This window comes from Schistocerca piceifrons, chromosome 8, assembly GCF_021461385.2.
Source record: "Schistocerca piceifrons isolate TAMUIC-IGC-003096 chromosome 8, iqSchPice1.1, whole genome shotgun sequence".
NCBI classification, from domain to species: Eukaryota; Metazoa; Arthropoda; class Insecta; order Orthoptera; family Acrididae; genus Schistocerca; species Schistocerca piceifrons.
The window spans coordinates 446,554,868-446,572,554 of NC_060145.1; the positions used below are offsets into that span (position 1 = coordinate 446,554,868).

The 17,687-nt window shown below is 53.1% G+C and overlaps 1 protein-coding gene across 1 annotated transcript; it reads left to right on the forward strand.

Annotated features, from left to right (window-relative positions):
• The first annotated feature begins 4,530 nt into the window (after positions 1 to 4,530).
• Positions 4,531 to 17,477, forward strand: LOC124712436 (flocculation protein FLO11-like). The gene is made up of 4 exons (XM_047242729.1): positions 4,531 to 5,214; positions 9,834 to 10,034; positions 15,610 to 15,856; positions 17,185 to 17,477. The coding sequence occupies exons 1-4, from the start codon at positions 4,531 to 4,533 to the stop codon at positions 17,475 to 17,477; spliced, it is 1,425 nt and encodes a 474-aa protein (XP_047098685.1).
• The last annotated feature ends 210 nt before the right edge of the window (positions 17,478 to 17,687 follow it).

A 17,687-nucleotide genomic window follows, 5' to 3' on the forward strand; every position in this document is an offset into this window, starting at 1 on the left:
GCTTTATCATCTCTTTTAGGTGCCAATGTCTCTATGGCAGATCAGGTTTTAAGTTATATTCGCGCAAGCGGCTTTTATAGGTCCATTTAATTTTTTTTAACATCACCCTCTTTTGAGTTGTCTCTTCTCATTAGTTTTGTGTTGTGATTCGACTCCACCCTAAACTTTCAGGCTGGAGGTTTTAACGTGTTGCAGAGTGGCTGGCTCATCCTATTATTTTCGTGATCAGCCAACCACAGTCCTCTGCTGTGCAGTTTTAATTCCTTCTGCCTTTGTTCTCTATGTTGTTTTTGTTGCTGTGCTCTGTTTTCCGTGTTGTCTTACAATGGACTACGGGGCTTTTCTTCCCCCGGAATTTTTCTTTTAGTGCTTCGCCTGACTGGTGGATAGTTTCACTCTGCTCTGTGATTTTATGAAACAAGGGACCGATGACCTTTGTAGTTTGGTCCCTTTAAACGTCTGCCCTGGTTGGTTGGGTTAAAGATTAGACATTTCTGTTACGAAAGGTCTCGCAGGTATTGTGGCCGCCAGTTCGCTGAACAGAATGTCATCCGACCACAATCCTGCAATCTTTGAATTGTTCCCAATTTATGCGCTTATGAATGATAGGACGTTGGGTGGGAGGTGTCCACCTGCCCACGTCGATTTCAAAGAAACCGTAACAGCAGAAATTGTAAATATCCCGCCCCCACTAGACAACGTAGATCAAACGCTGAGAAGTTTTACCGATGCGAACCTGCAAGCAGCTTTGGGCGCTACACCCAGACCCAATACAACCCCTCCCCCGACCCAGCGATTGCCGCCCCAGCTGCCTGCTCAGATCAGACACAAGAACAGGGTTGCGAAGGAATGGAAACTAACGCGAAATCCGAGCACCAGGAGGTTGCTCAATAGGTTACAAATAGAGCTGTAGGCGTCACTCACTGAACACAGAAACCAGCAATGGTCAAACTGTTTCACGACACTAAAAGTGCAGGACAATAGCATCTGGCAAGCCACCAAGCAGTTCACTAAAAGACGCGCTAGGATGCCGCCTCTGCACGGCGAGCGAGGACTAGTGTTCAGCGCCCAAGATAAAGCCAACGCAGTCGCCGACGTCTTCGAAAAACAATTCTCACCAGCAGAGTCACAAGACCGCGAGCATGAAAGAATAGTTAGGCAACAACTAGCAGCATTTCTCGCAGCAGAAGATGACGTCGCTGACAATGCACCTACCTTCTCCCCGGAGGAGGTAGCCAAAACCATCAGATCACTGCCCACCAAGAAAGCCCCAGGCCACGATCTCCTCACCAATGAACTGCTTAAAAACCTGCCCCAGCTAGCGATAGAAAAGCTTACAGAAACCTTTAACGAGATTACACGATCACAAAACTTCCCTAAAGAGTGGAAACATGCCAAAATGGGGTCTTTTCCGGGCTTAACGATAGCGACCATCTTCCCCAGGAACCACCGACCCATAAGCTTACTGCCCACGCTCAGTAAGTTACACGAGCGCCTCGTACTGGTTCGCATAGAACAACACACGCAGAGAAGGAATGCTCCCCCAATTCCAGTTCGCATTCCGCAACAAGCACTCAGCACCGCAACAACTAATGAGCGTAGTCGACGCCGCCACAGAAGCCTTTAACCGGAAAGGCTACTGTGGCCTCGTGCTACTGGACGTAGCCAAGGCGTTCGACAGTATGTGGCACACCGGATTATTGCACAAGTTGTACACACTAGGGTTCCCTGGGCATATCGTTAAACTACTGGGTAGTTACCTATCCAACAGATCCTTTAGCGTCAAAGTAGACGACGCTAAGTCCACCAAGCGTAGCATACGCGCAGGTGACCCACAGGGGTTGGTGCTAGGCCCAGTACTGTACAATCTGCACACGGCCGACACACGGACCGCCCCACAGACACACACAGCGCAATATGCTGACGATACAGCTTTCTTCGGGAGCAGCAGTAACAGAAGAATCGTCACCAACAGATTGCAAAACTTGCTCGACAAAACAGAAACTTGGGCCAAGAAATGGCGAACCACCATAAACAGCGACAAAACACAGGCAATAATGTTAACACAGAGAAATGGAAAGCGCTCCCTCCCACACCGCAGGCGCCAAAACGTCCCACTGCAACTCCACAGTAGAAAGATCCCCTGGAAGGCCACTGCAAAATACTTCGGGGTAACCCTCAACCAGCGCCTCACCTGGAGGCACCATATCGAGGACCTCAGCAGGAAAGCCAGTGCTCGAATGAATACCCTCTACCCCCTCCTAAACATGACCAGCAGTCTCGCTGCAACCACGGGAGTGCGACTCTACTGCACACTCATCCGCCCCATTCTCGAGTATGCCTGCCCTGTCTGGGGTTACGCAGCAAAAACTCACATAGCGAGGCTGAAAAGGATTCAGAACAGGGCACTAAAACGCGCTACATGTCCCAACGAGATTTCCAACAGCCGACACACGCGAGGCAACGGAAATGAAGTTCCTTAAAGAAAGATTCCGAGAACTCGCGCCCGCGTTCTACGAAACTGCGAGCAACTCGGAAAACCCCTCATAAAAGAACTTGGAAATTACCCCCAAGTACAGGAACGATGCAAACGACCGAAAGCAATCATGCAATAACTGCAGAGTTGAGAAAACCAAACAGCATAAACGTCAGGAAAAACCACATAGTTAGGAGCATTTAACAAATGCTAACCAGAGCCCAAACCCGTTCATCTGAAGGAAATGTCCAAGGACAAGACCCTTCTCACTCAACATCCTACAGGAAGGAAGTTATATGCAGCAGCGAGCGAGCCGGCTGCACTCATTCCCGCTCAGGCTGCGGAGGTGAGCTGATCGCTGCATGTTAAGCGCTAGCTCCCCAGCATGTATGGACGACGCGGAAAGCGAGGCAAAGCTGCTGCCCTGCTGCAACTGCTGGGCCTCGTGCTCGGCGCATCAGAAGACGGGGAACGCAAGAAGACGGCGGAGCGGAAGGAGCAGTGTTATCGCTGCCAAAAACTTGGCCATGTTGCCAAGTACTGCCGTATTGCAGGAGCGTGCCTTCGGTGTGCGCAAGCACACGATTCGCGCCACTGCGCGAAGGAAGACGCCACACGCTGCTGCGCCAATTGTGGTGACGCTCATGCGGCAAGGTACCGCGGCTGCAGCAACATCAAGAACTGGAGTCGCAGTGATAAAGCTAGACGGAGACACAAGACCACCAAGAAGGCGGATACAGCCGGGGCCGTTGCGTCCTCGCCACCCCCGCCTTTGGCGGATCCGTGGTGGCCGATGACGTGGCTGTCCCACCGGACGCAGTCAGCGAGGCGTGCGCAGGGTCCGTGCCGCCACCGATGAAGAAATTGCTGCCCTCAAAGCCGCAATGACGGATGAGAGGGCAACACTACAAGCCGAACTAGCCGAGGCTCGGCAGCTGGTGCACAGTCTCCGTGATCTTCTGTGTTGGGTGGGGCTGGTTGGCCAGTGTAAGGATGCTGACACGCAGGCTGCCGCTCCTGTGGAACCTGTAGGAATACAGGAAGCCACGAGGGTGGAAACACAAGACGCAGCCACACAGACAATCGTCGCGGCGAAGAACAAGGCAACCCAAGTCATCATGGAGGAGGCCCCTTGCCCCCCTTCTCCAAGACGCAGCTGCAGAAGGTAGTGTTCATTGACTTGGACACTCTCAGGTCCTACAACGCCCGCCCTCCTCTCACGCCTGTCGAGTGGAAAGTTCGCTTTGCCTCAATAGAACAACAAGAACAAGAAGAGGAGAACGCAAGCCAAGAACAAGTGACGAGGACCGCCGAAGCCGCCCACTGGGAGGATGTGACAGATCCTGGAGTGTCACAAGCAGACACATACAAGACGAAGAAGGATAAGAAGAGGTACCCTGAAGCCAGGAGGACTCTCCTCCTCTCTGCGCCCAACACCCATCACCATATTCATCGCCATCATCAAATATTCGCTCTGTCAGTCGTTGACTGACAGTCCCAGGCGTCGACAGGGCCAGTCAAGTAAAGGCCCCTAGCCGACGCCTAACTGTTAATTCACGTCACCTACCGCCTGTCCCTGACCGGCAATCATTAGTATCCATTACGCACTACTGTCCCAGTTATCCCTAAACGTCCCACAAACTTCAACCCATCTAAGTGGAGTAAATCTCTAACGACAACAAACTCCTCCTTACCATCCTCAAGAACAGGAATTTAACTGCGAAGGAGCAGCAGCAACAGCACCCGCCGGCTGCACACGCGCACTTGTGCTGTGGCTGCCGAAGTGTGCGGACGCTCTGTACTGAAGCTGCCGATGCTAACCTCTCGCTCGTGATTTTGTAGCGATCGGTTGCGTGGGTTCACGTATTTGGCTACTCGCCTTGCGTGTTCTCGCTAACCAGCGTTTTCTCTCTGTCTTTCAGAGTTGACATCAGCCTGCAAGGGCTACTAGGAACTCGTGCGGCAAAATCCACGTGGCGTGACCCCACTCTCTGAGAAAGCAAATTGTCGTGTCTTTCCTTCTAAAGAGGAAAAGTTGTGTTGGGGGTTACGACATGGAGGAGGAGATGGAACAAGACGATCGCTCCGGCGAGACGCAGGGTGAGGCAGATGGCGGTCTAAGCGAAGTTTCCCGGACGACGGCAGCGTCTGGCCCCCCATCACCGACGAGGACGACGAGTGAGAGTGTTGCTCGCGGCCGCCGGACGGACGTGGAAATTTCCGCGAACGGACGGCGCCGCGCCCGCACATTCTCTCTGCTGAGACGACGCATCGAGCCGCCGATCCCCCTGGCAAAGGAGGAACTTGCCGCCGCCTTCGCCATGCTCACTCCCGATGAGAGTTGCATCTGCATACAACGTCTGGCCACAGGAACCGATGCGGACAGGGTGGAGGTTCTAACGAGACTTCGGTCCCTGCTACCTGTGGGTCGCGACAAGCAATTGCCTGTCGCTGTTGCCACGACAGCTGCCGCGCCAGCAGTCGCACCAGCCGTGGTGGCTACTGAAGCCGCCACGCCCTCACCAACGTCCAGGCTGGCACGGAAGAGCCCAGCCGCGGTTGTAGAGGACACTCCCACCTCCCAGGCGAGTTCCGGTCGCGCCAAGTGGAAGAGGAGGGGGTTACGTCGCAGGACAATGACCGCATCGCCGAGGAAGCCAGATGAAGAACGCTTCATCGCGCCCTCCCGGCGCCACACACCGAAACCCAGGTCGTTTGGACCGGTGACGCCGGAACAGGTCGAGGCTGCAAACCGCTCTGCAGACCTACCGGAAGTAGCAGAGACTGACAGGGACGGGATCACACCGACTACGAAGACGAAACCGCCCCGCCCCCCCCCCCCCCCAGGGGGTCCACAACTCTTTTGTGGACACGAGCGTAGCGAGCACGGGACCCCGAGCTAATGTGGCCCTCCTTCCTTTCCGGGCTGCATACCTTCCCTTCCCTTTCCGCATCCCTCCCCGTCCCTCATCTTCGCCCCCCCCCCTCACCTCTGTCTCTTTCCTACCCTTTCTCCCCCTCTGGGAGTATGGTTTGTGCCTACGTCCGGAGACGGACGCTCGAAACTGTTCCAAATTCCTTGCTTTTACACTTGCAAGACCTCGTCCTTCCTCTGTCCTTCTCTTTTCCTTCCCTCTTCTCCTTGCCCTTTTCTCCGCTGCGGCGTTTGAGACCCCATTTTCTTTCCTTTCCCTTTCTCTTTTTTCCTCCCTGTGCGTGTCTGAAGGCCGACCCACGCACTTCCATGCGTAGCCGGTGACGGGGTAACGCGTAATTCCCCGCCCCGGGTAGACAGGTAGGACACGTACGTACCCCCTGGTAACGGCCAGGCCCAGGGAGGGGTGATTACCCGAGCTGATACCTTCCGAAAGTGCCGATTGGTCCCTCCGTCCGTTTGTCGGGAGGTGTGACCTGAGGTGTGAACAATCACCTAAGGCGGGTGTGCCCTCGGTGAGGGCCCCCACAAGGGAGGAGCGCGCCATCGGAGACGCCGGTAATCATGGGGGATTCTTCCGCAATGGTTTCCTCACCTTCCACTATGTCTGCTCACAAACGTAAGTTCACTGAGTCTCAGCCACAGACGGTTCTTCCGTCGTTGCCACAGTTCCTTGTTGTTTCTCGGTCTGACGAAGGTCACGACTTTTCCACGGTCAACACTTTCATTATTCAGAAAGGTGTCGACGCAATTGCGGGTCCTGTAAAGTCTTGTTCCAGATTACGGAATGGTACCCTGTTGTTAGAAACACACAGTGCCCTCCAGGCTCAAAAATTGCTGCGTACTTCCCTGCTCCACACCTTCCCTGTCCGGGTGGAGCCGCACCGTACCTTAAATTCCTCGCGTGGAGTCGTTTGTACACACTCCCTCGATGGATTGTCTGACGAAGAAATTCAGCACTACCTGTCTGACCAGGGCGTCACCGCTGTTCATCGGGTTATGAAAAGGGTTGACTCGAACATCATTCCAACCCGCACTGTCTTCTTGACATTTGACAAAGTTCAACTCCCATCAAAAATCAAAGCAGGCTATGAGATAATTTCCGTTCGCCCTTATGTCCCAAACCCTACGCGTTGCTATCGATGTCAGCCCTGTGGAAAGCCTTTATGCTGAGACTGCTGAACCTTCGCTGTCCAATCGGCGGGCAGTCCTTCTGAGTCGTTATGCTAGCCATCTGTCTTCCATGCCTGCTAATCCAGCCCATGACCTTTTTTTCGACGCCTCCTTTGATGTCGGGTATGCAGGCCGCCCCTCCTCCCTACTACCCCCGGGAGTCCGCTTCCGTCAACTGCTCCATTCTCTTTCCTTCCGCTTTCCTAAAACCTTTTTGACAACTTGGGGTACAGCACCGCCTTGGCTCCGTCCCCGGATCGACTTGCTCAGAGACCTATGTCAATTTCCCAAGGATGGTACCCCTACACTTGTTTACCGTCGGGCATTTGCTGCTCTATGTGCACAAATGACGGAAGCCACATTTATTTACACCGATGGCTCGAAAACATCGTTAGGTGTAGGGAGTGCCTATATTGTTGGCGACACCCCAAATCACTTTCGGCTTCCCGACCAGTGTTCGGTTTATACTGCGGAGCTTTACGCTATTTTCCAGGCTGTCCACTACATCCGCCGCCATCAGCGGATACAGTACGTAATCTGCTCAGATTCTCTCAGCTCTCTCCTAAGTCTCCAAGCTCTTTACCCTGTGCACCCTCTGGTCCACCGGATTCAGGACTGTCTGCGCTTGCACCACCTGGGGGGCGTCTCAGTGGCGTTCCTCTGGCTCCCGGGACACGCTGGTATCTGTGGAAATGAGGCGGCCGATATAGCGGCCAAGGCTGCAGTCTCTCTTCCTCGGCCAGCTATTCAGTCTCTTCCGTTTACCGATCTACGGAGCGGTTTATGTCGCCAAGTTGCTCATTTATGGCATGCGCATTGGTCAACACTTCCCCATAATAAATTGCGGGAAGTGAAAGCCCTTCCTTGCGCTTGGACCTCTTCCTCCCGAACGCGTCGTCGGGAGGAGGTAATCTTAGCTAGACTCCGGATAGGGCACTGTCTTTTTAGCCATCGACATCTTTTAAGCGGTGATCCTCCCTCACTCTGTCCCCACTGCTCTCAGCTGTGGACGGTCAGACACGTTTTAATTGAATGCCCCTATTTTAATCCGTTACGCTCCCGTCTACAGCTATCGCGTGATCTATCGTCGATTTTAGCAGATGACACGCGCTCAGCTGACCGCGTTCTACAGTTTATTAGTGACAGTGAAATGACGTCAGTCATTTGAGGTTTTTTTTGGGGGACAACCAACCCCTTTCTATAGTGGATTTTTAAGCATTCCTTCTGCCTTTAGTTTCTCAAATTTTATGACTTTGTTCCCATTGCTGCTGATTTTAAATTTCGTTTTTTTTCCTGTTTTCTACGTCACGGGTTGGGCGCTAATGACCATAGAAGTTTTGCGCCCTAAAACCACAAACAAAACAAAAAAAAAAAAAACCGCCCCGCCGCCCGCCGCTGATTACCCTCCATTGGAGTGAGGGCTATAACGAGCTCAGACAGAAGCTCTACTCCGTCACAAAACCGCGGAAGATGATCGCAGGGACCGACACATACAAGGTCAGAGCAGAGTCCATGGAAGACCACGCGAAACTCCTGCAACTCTGTGAGACCGAGAAGTTGTTCTGCTTCACGCAGAGTACGGAGCAGCTGAAGCAGCTGAAGGTCGTCGTCCGTCACCTGCCGCTGAAGATCGAACCGGCGTTCCTACAGCGGCAGCTGGAGGAACTAGGCTTCCAGACCCGCCAAGTCGGCCTGATGAGGTCACCCAGGACCCACAGGGACATGCCTTTGTTCCTTGTGGTTTTAGTCGACAATGTGGACAACCGCAAAATTTTTCAGGTTGAAAACATTACCGACTTCGACGTGAAAGTCGAGCCACTCCGTCCGAAAGGCAGACGAGCCCAGTGCTTCAACTGGCAGCGCATGGACCACGTGGCAAAGTTTTGCAGGATGCCTGTGCGCTGCTGCAAGTGCACACAAAGTCACCCATCGCGTGACTGCCCGAAGAAGGAAGACTGACCGACGTGCTGCAACTGTAACAGGGACCACGTCGCCTGTTTCAGGTTACACCAGACAGGACCAATCAACAAGAGTGGTAATATATCTTTCTCTCTCTTACAGGAACCGCAGGAATGACAATTTTTTTGTCTAAACTGCACCACCACGAGCCAAGGACAGGCTCGTCATTCCAGCGTCAGCGTCAGTGGCTGCACACTTGCTGAGTGGCAGTCAAGGGTTGAGCTTGCTCCTCTTACTCGCGCACTGTCAGCCATAGGCCCCCGCTTGCACGGGAGACAAAACAGGAGTGTTTTCGGCTGCGCTTTTATTAAAGCCCAGACGATCACTCACGTCGAGTTGCTTTGGCACCAGCGGCTGGGGCAACAGCTTGTTGGCAAATTGTCGTGTTTTGCTTGCTGTTGGTTGGCACGGCCTGGTGCGTGACTTCTTGTTGTCGTGGGCCGGTTTTCCGGCTATTTCGGGCGTCTGTTGCTGCCGCAGGGACTCCACCTCCTCCTCTGAGGCGTAGGGCATTTCCCAAGACAGGGCCTGGTCACTGGCCAGTCACCCGCGCTTGGTAGGCTGATAGGGTCGGTGTTGTTACTGGATACGTATAATGGTGACAACGAAGGCAACACCCGACACCCCCTTGGCAGCTTGTCTGCCTTTCGGCGTCCTGACACGGATTCCTCCAAGATAGTAGGAGCGAGAGTCGTTCCCCAACCGGGAGGCTCTTTAATCAGAATTATTCATACTTTAGAGGGCGACACCAAGCAGCACTCTGCTCCACCACCACATACACCCATATGTTTGGTGAGCTCACCACCGTCAACCAAAGGACTTTCCCTCCCTACCAAAGCCTTGCCCCACCCTGCTCAACTCCCCCCAGAGAGGAAAGCCAGGAAAAATCCCCCACAACGCAGGGAGAGAAACATCCTCCCTAAAGAGACACCCACACGCAGACAGCAGTCCCTGGATAGGGAAAGGACCTCCATAAAAAGGAATCGTACTGCTGCGGACGCCGACAGCCCACAGGAGCTGCGAAAGAGCAAATCGGAAGACTCATTGGCAGTCTCCCCGGCAGCAAAAAGAGGAGCGCAGGAAAATGCCCCCTTAGACATTCCGATGGTTGAAGAAACAGTTAGAGAGAACGACATAGAAGGGCCGCTCATTGCTCGGGATGTCACCTGGGAAGACTAACAATCCAGAAGGACGGTTCGCGGTTCGCCGCTCCTCACTCCAGAAGCATCTGCCCCCCCCCCCCCCCCCCCGATAGAAAGCAAAAATCGGTTTCAACCGATTGACCCGCAGGCAGCCCCTCCAGTACGACCTCCGGTCAAAGCAGGAACGAAGCAGCTCAAAATACCGCCGATAGTAGTAGAGTGCCCAGAGTCATATAAGGCCCTCGAAGATTTGCTGAAAAACTCTCTCGGAAACGGAGAATTCAGCACAAAATCGGGAGGCGGCAACAAAATAAAAATTTTCGTTAAAATATCTGAGGAGTACAAGAAGGTAAGGGATGTCTTGCAAGAGCAAAACATCCCTTACCTTTAGATTAGTAGACGAAAAGCCTATTACGGCAGTGATCAGAGGTATCCCGAAAAAGTTGTCCCAGGAGGAGGTTAAGGAAGAGCTTATAGGACAGGGTTTCGACGTGACCACGGTCACACTCGTTAATAAAAAATGGCCCCTGAAACTAGCGGTACTAAAAGACACTCTCTAAAACAGAAAGATATTCCAGGTGCAGAAAATCATGGCACCTGGCGTAACTGTCGAGAAGTTATGACAGAAAAACAAGTATAGGCAATGCTACAACTGCCAGGGAGTGAATCGCGTAGCTAGGGACTGTACATTGCCCCCACATTGCGTGCGCTGTGCAGGAAACCACCAATCCAGAGATTGCCCCAAAAGAGAGGATGGAGGGGAACCAGTCTGCTATAACTGCAAGGGCCCCCGCCTATCCAGCTATGGCGGATGCCCTACCATCCTAAGAGCAATAGAAAAGCAGCAGGCTCACACAGCGCAGCAACAGCCTCAGAAAGGTAGGAAGGGTATGAGAAACAGTTGGAGGGGCCGACCCCAGCCAACCGAACAGAACAGGAAGGAGCGGATGTTACGCGAGACTGTCGCTCCAACTCGCTGCAACACAAGTGTAGTTGACGGGCGCCAATATCCTCGCGTATTGAGCCCAACCAACGACAACCCAGAACAAGCCAGTACAGCTCCGACTGGCCCTCTCACCGTCGACAGACACCAGTCCACTAATGCGGAAGGACCTGCGCCTACCAGCCAGCCACGGGTTGCAGAAGGCATGACAAGCAGACCACTGAACAAAGGGCAATCTTGCTACACCGCCGCCAGTGGCCAGCAAACATGCAGTATCCAAACTCCCGCAAACCAAGGCGATATTGCGCTGCTAGCCAGTTCTATGAGCCAGCTCATGGGGGCAGTCACGACGACACTCTCCACGATGCAGCAGTTAACAGCGCAATTCGCCGAAATATCAGCCACAATGCCAAAAACGTCCTCGCAACTAGCTGCGAAAATCACCGAAACCCCCAACACCCCACACCATGGATAGGCGCCTACATATCCAAGGGCTAACCATCTGCGTCTTCAACGCTGAAGGTATTCACAAACAGGTACAGGAATTTAAGCAATTCCTGAAAGACGAGGACGTAGACGTGTGTTTGATGTCGGAGACCCACCTCAAGCTTCGGCACCAAACTACGCAAGCTACCGCAAGGATAGGCAAACACACGGAGGCGGGGTTGCAATCTACGTAAAACGAGGCATCTCCCACCATCAGTTAATCCCCCCCGACACACAGTCAATAGAGGCGGTAGCCATAGAAATCCAAACTGCCACCAGCTCCCTCACGCTAGTGGCAGTCTATAAGCAACCATGTGTCATCCTCCACGAACCCAACAAAGCGGCACTAACCCAGCCACGAGGTAAACTCCTAATTGGGGGGAGACCTCAATGCAAAACACTCTGTAACTGGCGACCAGGGCTGTTGGTTCGCCTAGAATTCCAGTCAGAGACTTGCGCGCATCCACCAACTCAATGTGTGGGCTCCCGAAGAACCCACACATTTCCCTCGAAACGGAGCACGCCCAGACGTTATAGACATAGCTATAACGAAAAGGATTACGGGTTTTGTGGCCGCGAGTTCGCTGAACAAAATGTCATGCGACCACAATCCCGTACTCTTTGAAATAGATGTGGGTGAATGGCTTCCGATCCAGAACGGTCACCCATCGTTCGAACGAACGAACTGGCAACAGTTCCGAGACGGACTAACGGAAGACATCGCCCACACCCCGCCTCCAAACAGGGACAACACAGAACAGGCCCTCAAACACCTGACTCGAACGAGTCTGCAAGCAGCGGAAGCGGCCACCCCGAGGCCCCCCGAAAGTGCACCCAAAAGTAGGCAACTCCCCCCGCATCTGCTTGCGCAAATACGACACAAAAATAGGGTCGCGAGAGAATGGAAAAAGACCCGAAATCCAGGTACTAGGAGACTACTAAACAGAGCGCTGAGAGCAGCGCTTGATGAGCACAGAAACAACGAATGGTCTGCTCGTCTGTCCGCCCTTACGGTGGAAGACAACAACTTGTGGCAGGCAACTAAACAATTTACTAAAAGAAGCGCAAAAATGCCGCCTCTGCACGGCGAGCGCGGCCTCGCGTTTAGCGCTGCTGACAAGGCAAACGCACTCGCAGACGTCTTTGAAAGACAATTCCAACCGGCAGAGGCACAGGATAGAGCCCACGAAGCCGTCGTCAGAAGACAACTCAGGGTCTTCCTCGCAGCGGAAGACGATGAAGATGACGCACTGCCACCCTTCTCAGTAGAAGACGTAGTAGGCGCCATAAAAGCATTACCCACAAAAAGCGCTTGGCAACGACGTGCTCACAAATGAAATATTAAAGAACCTACCGCCCGTTGCAATCGAGCTCCTAACGGACATCTTTAACGAGATCACGCGGTCGCGCAGATTTCCAAAAGCGTGGAAACATGCGGAAGTAATCGCGATCGCGAAACCTGGTAAGGACCCCCCTTTTCCCGCAAAACTATAGGCCAATTAGTGTTCTCCCTACCCTGAGCAAGCTATATGAACGCCTTCTATTGTTCCCCATTCAGTAGCACCTCACCAGGAAACAGATAATACCGAAAGAGCAGTTTGGCTTCCAAAGAAACCACTCTGCAACACAACAGCTGATGACGGTAGTAGAGGCCGCTACCCTAGCACACAGCTACAAAGGCTACTGTGGAACGGTTATGCTAGATGCAGCAAAAGCCTTTGATACGGTCTGGCACATAGGTATACAGTATAAGCTATATACCCAAGATTTCCCTGGGGCGTTGGTCAAACCAATAAGAAGCTACCTCACAGGACGAACTTTTGTAGTCAAAATCGACAACAAATGTTTCTCCAAAAGTGACATACGAGCTGGAGTACCCCAGGGATCGGTATTGGGGCCCACCCTGTACAACTGCTACACAGCAGACACCCCCACAGTCCAGCATGTTACAAATGCACAGTTCGCGGACGACACCGCCTTCCTCTCTCTCAGTGGGAATCGCAATTTCGCTACTGCGCGTCTTCAGTGCGTCTTAAACAAAACGGAGGCGTGGGCCAAAAAGTGGCGGATCACGCTCAATGCCGACAAGACCCAAGCGATAATGTTTACAAAAAAGCTAGGAAAAAGACCTCCCAGATACCGACCTCCCCCCCCCCGTGCTGATATTCCAAGGCAGGAATCTACCATGGAGGAACTCTGGCAAGTGAGGCGTTTATCTAGCGTGACCCCGAGGTACTGCGCAAACACATATAGCTAACCCAAGAAAAAGGCAAGCACCAGGCTGCAGGTTCTATATCCAATCTTAAACGCCAGTAGCGGCCTTTCCGGCGGCCTTGGAATCAGGGTCCACTGCAGCCTGGTCAGGCCCATATTAGAATATGCGTGCCCAGTGTGGGGCTACGCAGCAAAATATCATCTGAAGAAGCTCCAAACCATACAAAATATGACACTTAAAAGACCCATACACATTGACACTCGGTTCCCTATAAACGATCTCCACGACATAACAGGTCTAAAACCACTAAGAGAGCGCTTCAAAGAACTCTCCATAGCATTCTACAGGCAAGCCCACCGCTCACAAAATGAGCTCATCATCGGTCTAGGGCAATATGACCCACTACAGTTTAGATGTAAGAGGCCAAAAATACTTATACTAGATGACAATTAAAAACACGGAAACGCCACAAAAAAATAAAGATAAGCGCAAAACACATAAAAATACATAAAAATAAATGTTAAAAAACACACAAAACACCTTAGAAACACAAAAAACAAAAAAAGACATGAAAACCGGCAATGTGCCCCGCAGGACATACAAGAATCGTGTTCACTGCACACACAAGACATACCTAAAATAGGCCAACATTAGTAACACAAATTCCACTCAAGGCAGGAGGAAATGTCTACAGACAATACCCTCCACAAAAAACCGGCTCTCAAACATGAGGCCAAATATTAGTGAAAGCAGCAGCCGGCTGCACAGGCCCTGATCCGGTCAGTAATGGAGTATGCGTGCCCTGTCTGGGGATACGCGGCAAACCAGCACTTGGACAAATTCCAGAGGCTGCAGAACCGCCCCCTCAGGAGGGCATTGCATTTACCTCTCTGATTCCCCATAGATGATCTGCACGCAGCAGCCGAAATCCCACTCCTGAGAGAGCGTTTCCAAGATCTGGAAAAACCCTCATAGAAGGCCCTTGCCAGATCAGGAAACGCCCTCATCCACTCCCTAGGTCGGTATGACATGCCCAGCGACAAGCACAAGCGCCCTATGACGATCTTCGACGATTAAGTCGAAGAGAAAATCGCAATACCAAATCCCAAATCCTAAATGCTGCTCCCTCCCATATAACACCAAACATCTTGCCAACCTCAGGCAAATACCAGACACATACAGAACGGTCATCACATATCACAGACACCAAAAAAGTACAGAAAAAAAAAATCACACACACACGTACACAGGGGAGTAAAAGCCGAAAGGTTACAAACTCCCCCTCACACTTTCCCAAAGAGGGGAAAGTATTAGATGAGAGCAGCAGCCGGCTGCACATATTTGAAGCAGCGGACATCAACCGCCAAGAAAAAACCAGTCTGCGCTGAGCCGCCGTAGCGAGAGGACGCTCTGGCTCAACGCTGCTGCTATTGTTCCGCTCGCGGTGTTGTTCTCGCGCGTCTTTGCCTGCGCTCCTTTATCAAAGTGCGTTGGTCAACGGCGTCTGCGTGGCAGAAGCAAAAGCGTGTCTCTCCTGCTGACCACTCGCCTGCGAGTAAGTTAGCGGCAGAATTGTCGTGTAAACTGCTACAGGCTGTGGCACAAATCGATTCAGGAAATGATTTGCGTCACGCCTAGGGAACGTTAGGGCACGCCGTGATCCAGGACCCCCTTCACGTGGGACCAGTCTGCGGTCACTAGAGTTAGGAAATACCATCATTCCATCTCTTTCCAGCTGCCCTATGGACCCGAGTAACTGCGACCTAACCGCCATGGCGGATTCTGCCCCGTCAGAGCGCGCTCTGGCGGCGGTAACGTCAGCTCCACAACCCGCTTCTATCGACACCATGTCCTTGGTCGACACTTCTACTGCCCCCCCCCCCCCCTCCCCAGGCTATGCCTCCTCTCTGGGATCCAACTGTTCGCGATAATGAATCGCATGGCAAAAGCCACCACAATTCCAGAAAGAGAGGCAGCAGAAAAAGCGTACGAAATGTTCGTGCGCTACGAACTTGCCGCCGTAAAGGCGCAACAGCTGCAAAGCGGGACGTCCATGTTGCCGCGTGAACTGCCGCGCTCGGCCACAGAAGAGGAGATCGTTCCGCCGGGAGCCCTGCCGGGCGCAGCAACTCAAGATGTTGCTGCTCCGGCGGAGGCGGGCCCGATTGGTGTTGCGCCACTGGACCAGGCTACCCAAGAAGCCAGTGCGCCGCTGGTCGCCCCAACGGACGATCCCAGTCAAGAGCCGCTAGTGCGCCAGTTCTCGCCGCGCAAGGACAGACAGACTGCGAGCACCCCGTCCCCACACGGCCTACAACTACTCCACATTCTCTGGAAAAACCAGAGGCCAGCCTGGAGACAGTTCTATTGGCAGAAATGCCAATGAAAGTGCAACAGGCATCGAGAAAGCGCCCGGCCACCTCCGACTCTGTTGTTGCAGCCTTCTTCTTGGTTTGTCGCCTATCCGCCGCAGTTGTTACTGTCCGTTCGTCAGACGCCCCACGGCGCCCCCAGCAGCCGGTGTGCCGTCGGTTCGGTGCAGTGAAACCAAGCCCAAGAGGCTCCCCCACCTCCAACCACGTCAAATCGTTTCGGAGTGGCAACCGAAGAGGTCATGCAAGCAGAACCAGCCCCCCTCCCCCCCCCCCCCGAGTACGTAAACAGACACGCCCTTCACCGGTAGTCATGAAGTGGGAGGACGACTTCATGAACTTCCATAACAAAATTAAAAAAGCCATAGAGGTAAAGTCTTTCAAGGTCACAGGGAACGACCTGTACAAGTCTTCCCAGCCACCTTAGACGAACACAAAGCTCATGGAGTTTGTTAGGGCACAGGGACTCCACTGTTACACGCATAACACATTCCTAAAACTCCTGAAAGTGGTTATACCTTCCTCTTAAAATGTTTCCTAACCACCTAAAACATGAATTTTCCGAACAGGGCTACGCCGCCAGCGCTGTAGAACTAAAGACGTCCTCCCGGACCCATAAGAAGATGCCACTGTTCCTCGTCCTGGTGGACAACGAGGACAACGGAAAGATTTTCCAGTTGGAAAACTGTAGTGACTTGGCAAGACAGCCAAGCCACTCGGAGGTAGCCGAAAGGCACGCGTTTAAGCTCACGCAGACTGGCGTGAGGTCTGGAACAATTAAAGGAGTTGAGTCTAATAAATAAAGAACGTAGTGGCTTGAATACTTAACTTTAATCCATAATTGGAGAACATCGCTCTTGATACATAATTACAATCTCTTGTACATGTTTTACAGCATCAATGGCGCCTTGCTAGGTCGTAGCAAATGACGTAGCTGAAGGCTATGCTAACTATCGTCCCGGCAAATGAGAACGTATTTGTCAGTGAACCATTCCTAGCAACGTCGGCTGTACAACTGGGGCGAGTGCTAGGACGTCTCTCTAGACCTGCTGTGTGGTGGTGCTCGGTCTGCAATCACTGACAGTGGCGACACGCGGGTCCGACGTACACTAACGGACCGCGGCCGATTTAAAGGCTACCACCTAGCAAGTGTGGTGTCTGGCGGTGACACCACAAAAACATCGCTGACGTCGACGTCACAGTCGAACCGCTCTGGGCCAAGGGCAAGAGAGCACAATGCCACTCTTGTCAGGGCCTCGATCACGTGGCCGTACAACAGTACAACACCAGCTCCATGTGTTAAGTGCGCAGGCCCGCACCAAAGCCGCGACTGCGCCAAAAAGAGCGAAGAGCAGTCCCAATGCTACAACTGCAGTGGACCGCATGTTGCCAGCTACAGGGGCTACAACGCGTTCAAGGCACGCAACCGTCCCAAGGCTGCTAAGGAAGTGCAGCCTGGCGTTAGTTTTGCCTCTGTTGCCAGAAGACAAACCACCGAACAGCGACCCCCACCTCGTGGCGACCGCCGCCAACCCACCCACAACCCACAGCCACCCACAAAACCGGAAATCACTGCCGCTGGGCCACCCCCCACCTCCCCCTTCGGCTCGCGCCAATGACGAACAGCCAGCCCCCATTGCTCAGAGTCTCGTCGGAGAAGAGGGCCAGCCTGGTCCTGCCCCAGCGCCCCCCGCCCCTGCAGCCACTATCGCCGGCGACCTGCAGGCTCTTCTACAGACACTAAAGGTACAATCATGTCACAGCTTCCCACGCTAGTCTCTGCAGCTGCGACGGCCCTCCAGGCCATCGCCCAGCCCCCCAGGCACGGATAACGACCACGCACATGCCCTGACTGTTTGCGTCTTCAACGCAAACAGCTTAGTACCACAGCAGGGAGAGTTTAGGGAATTTCTCCACAGCGAGGCAGTGGATATCTGGCTCGTCTGTGATACGTTCCTAAAACCCGGAGTGCACGTCAGGGTCGGG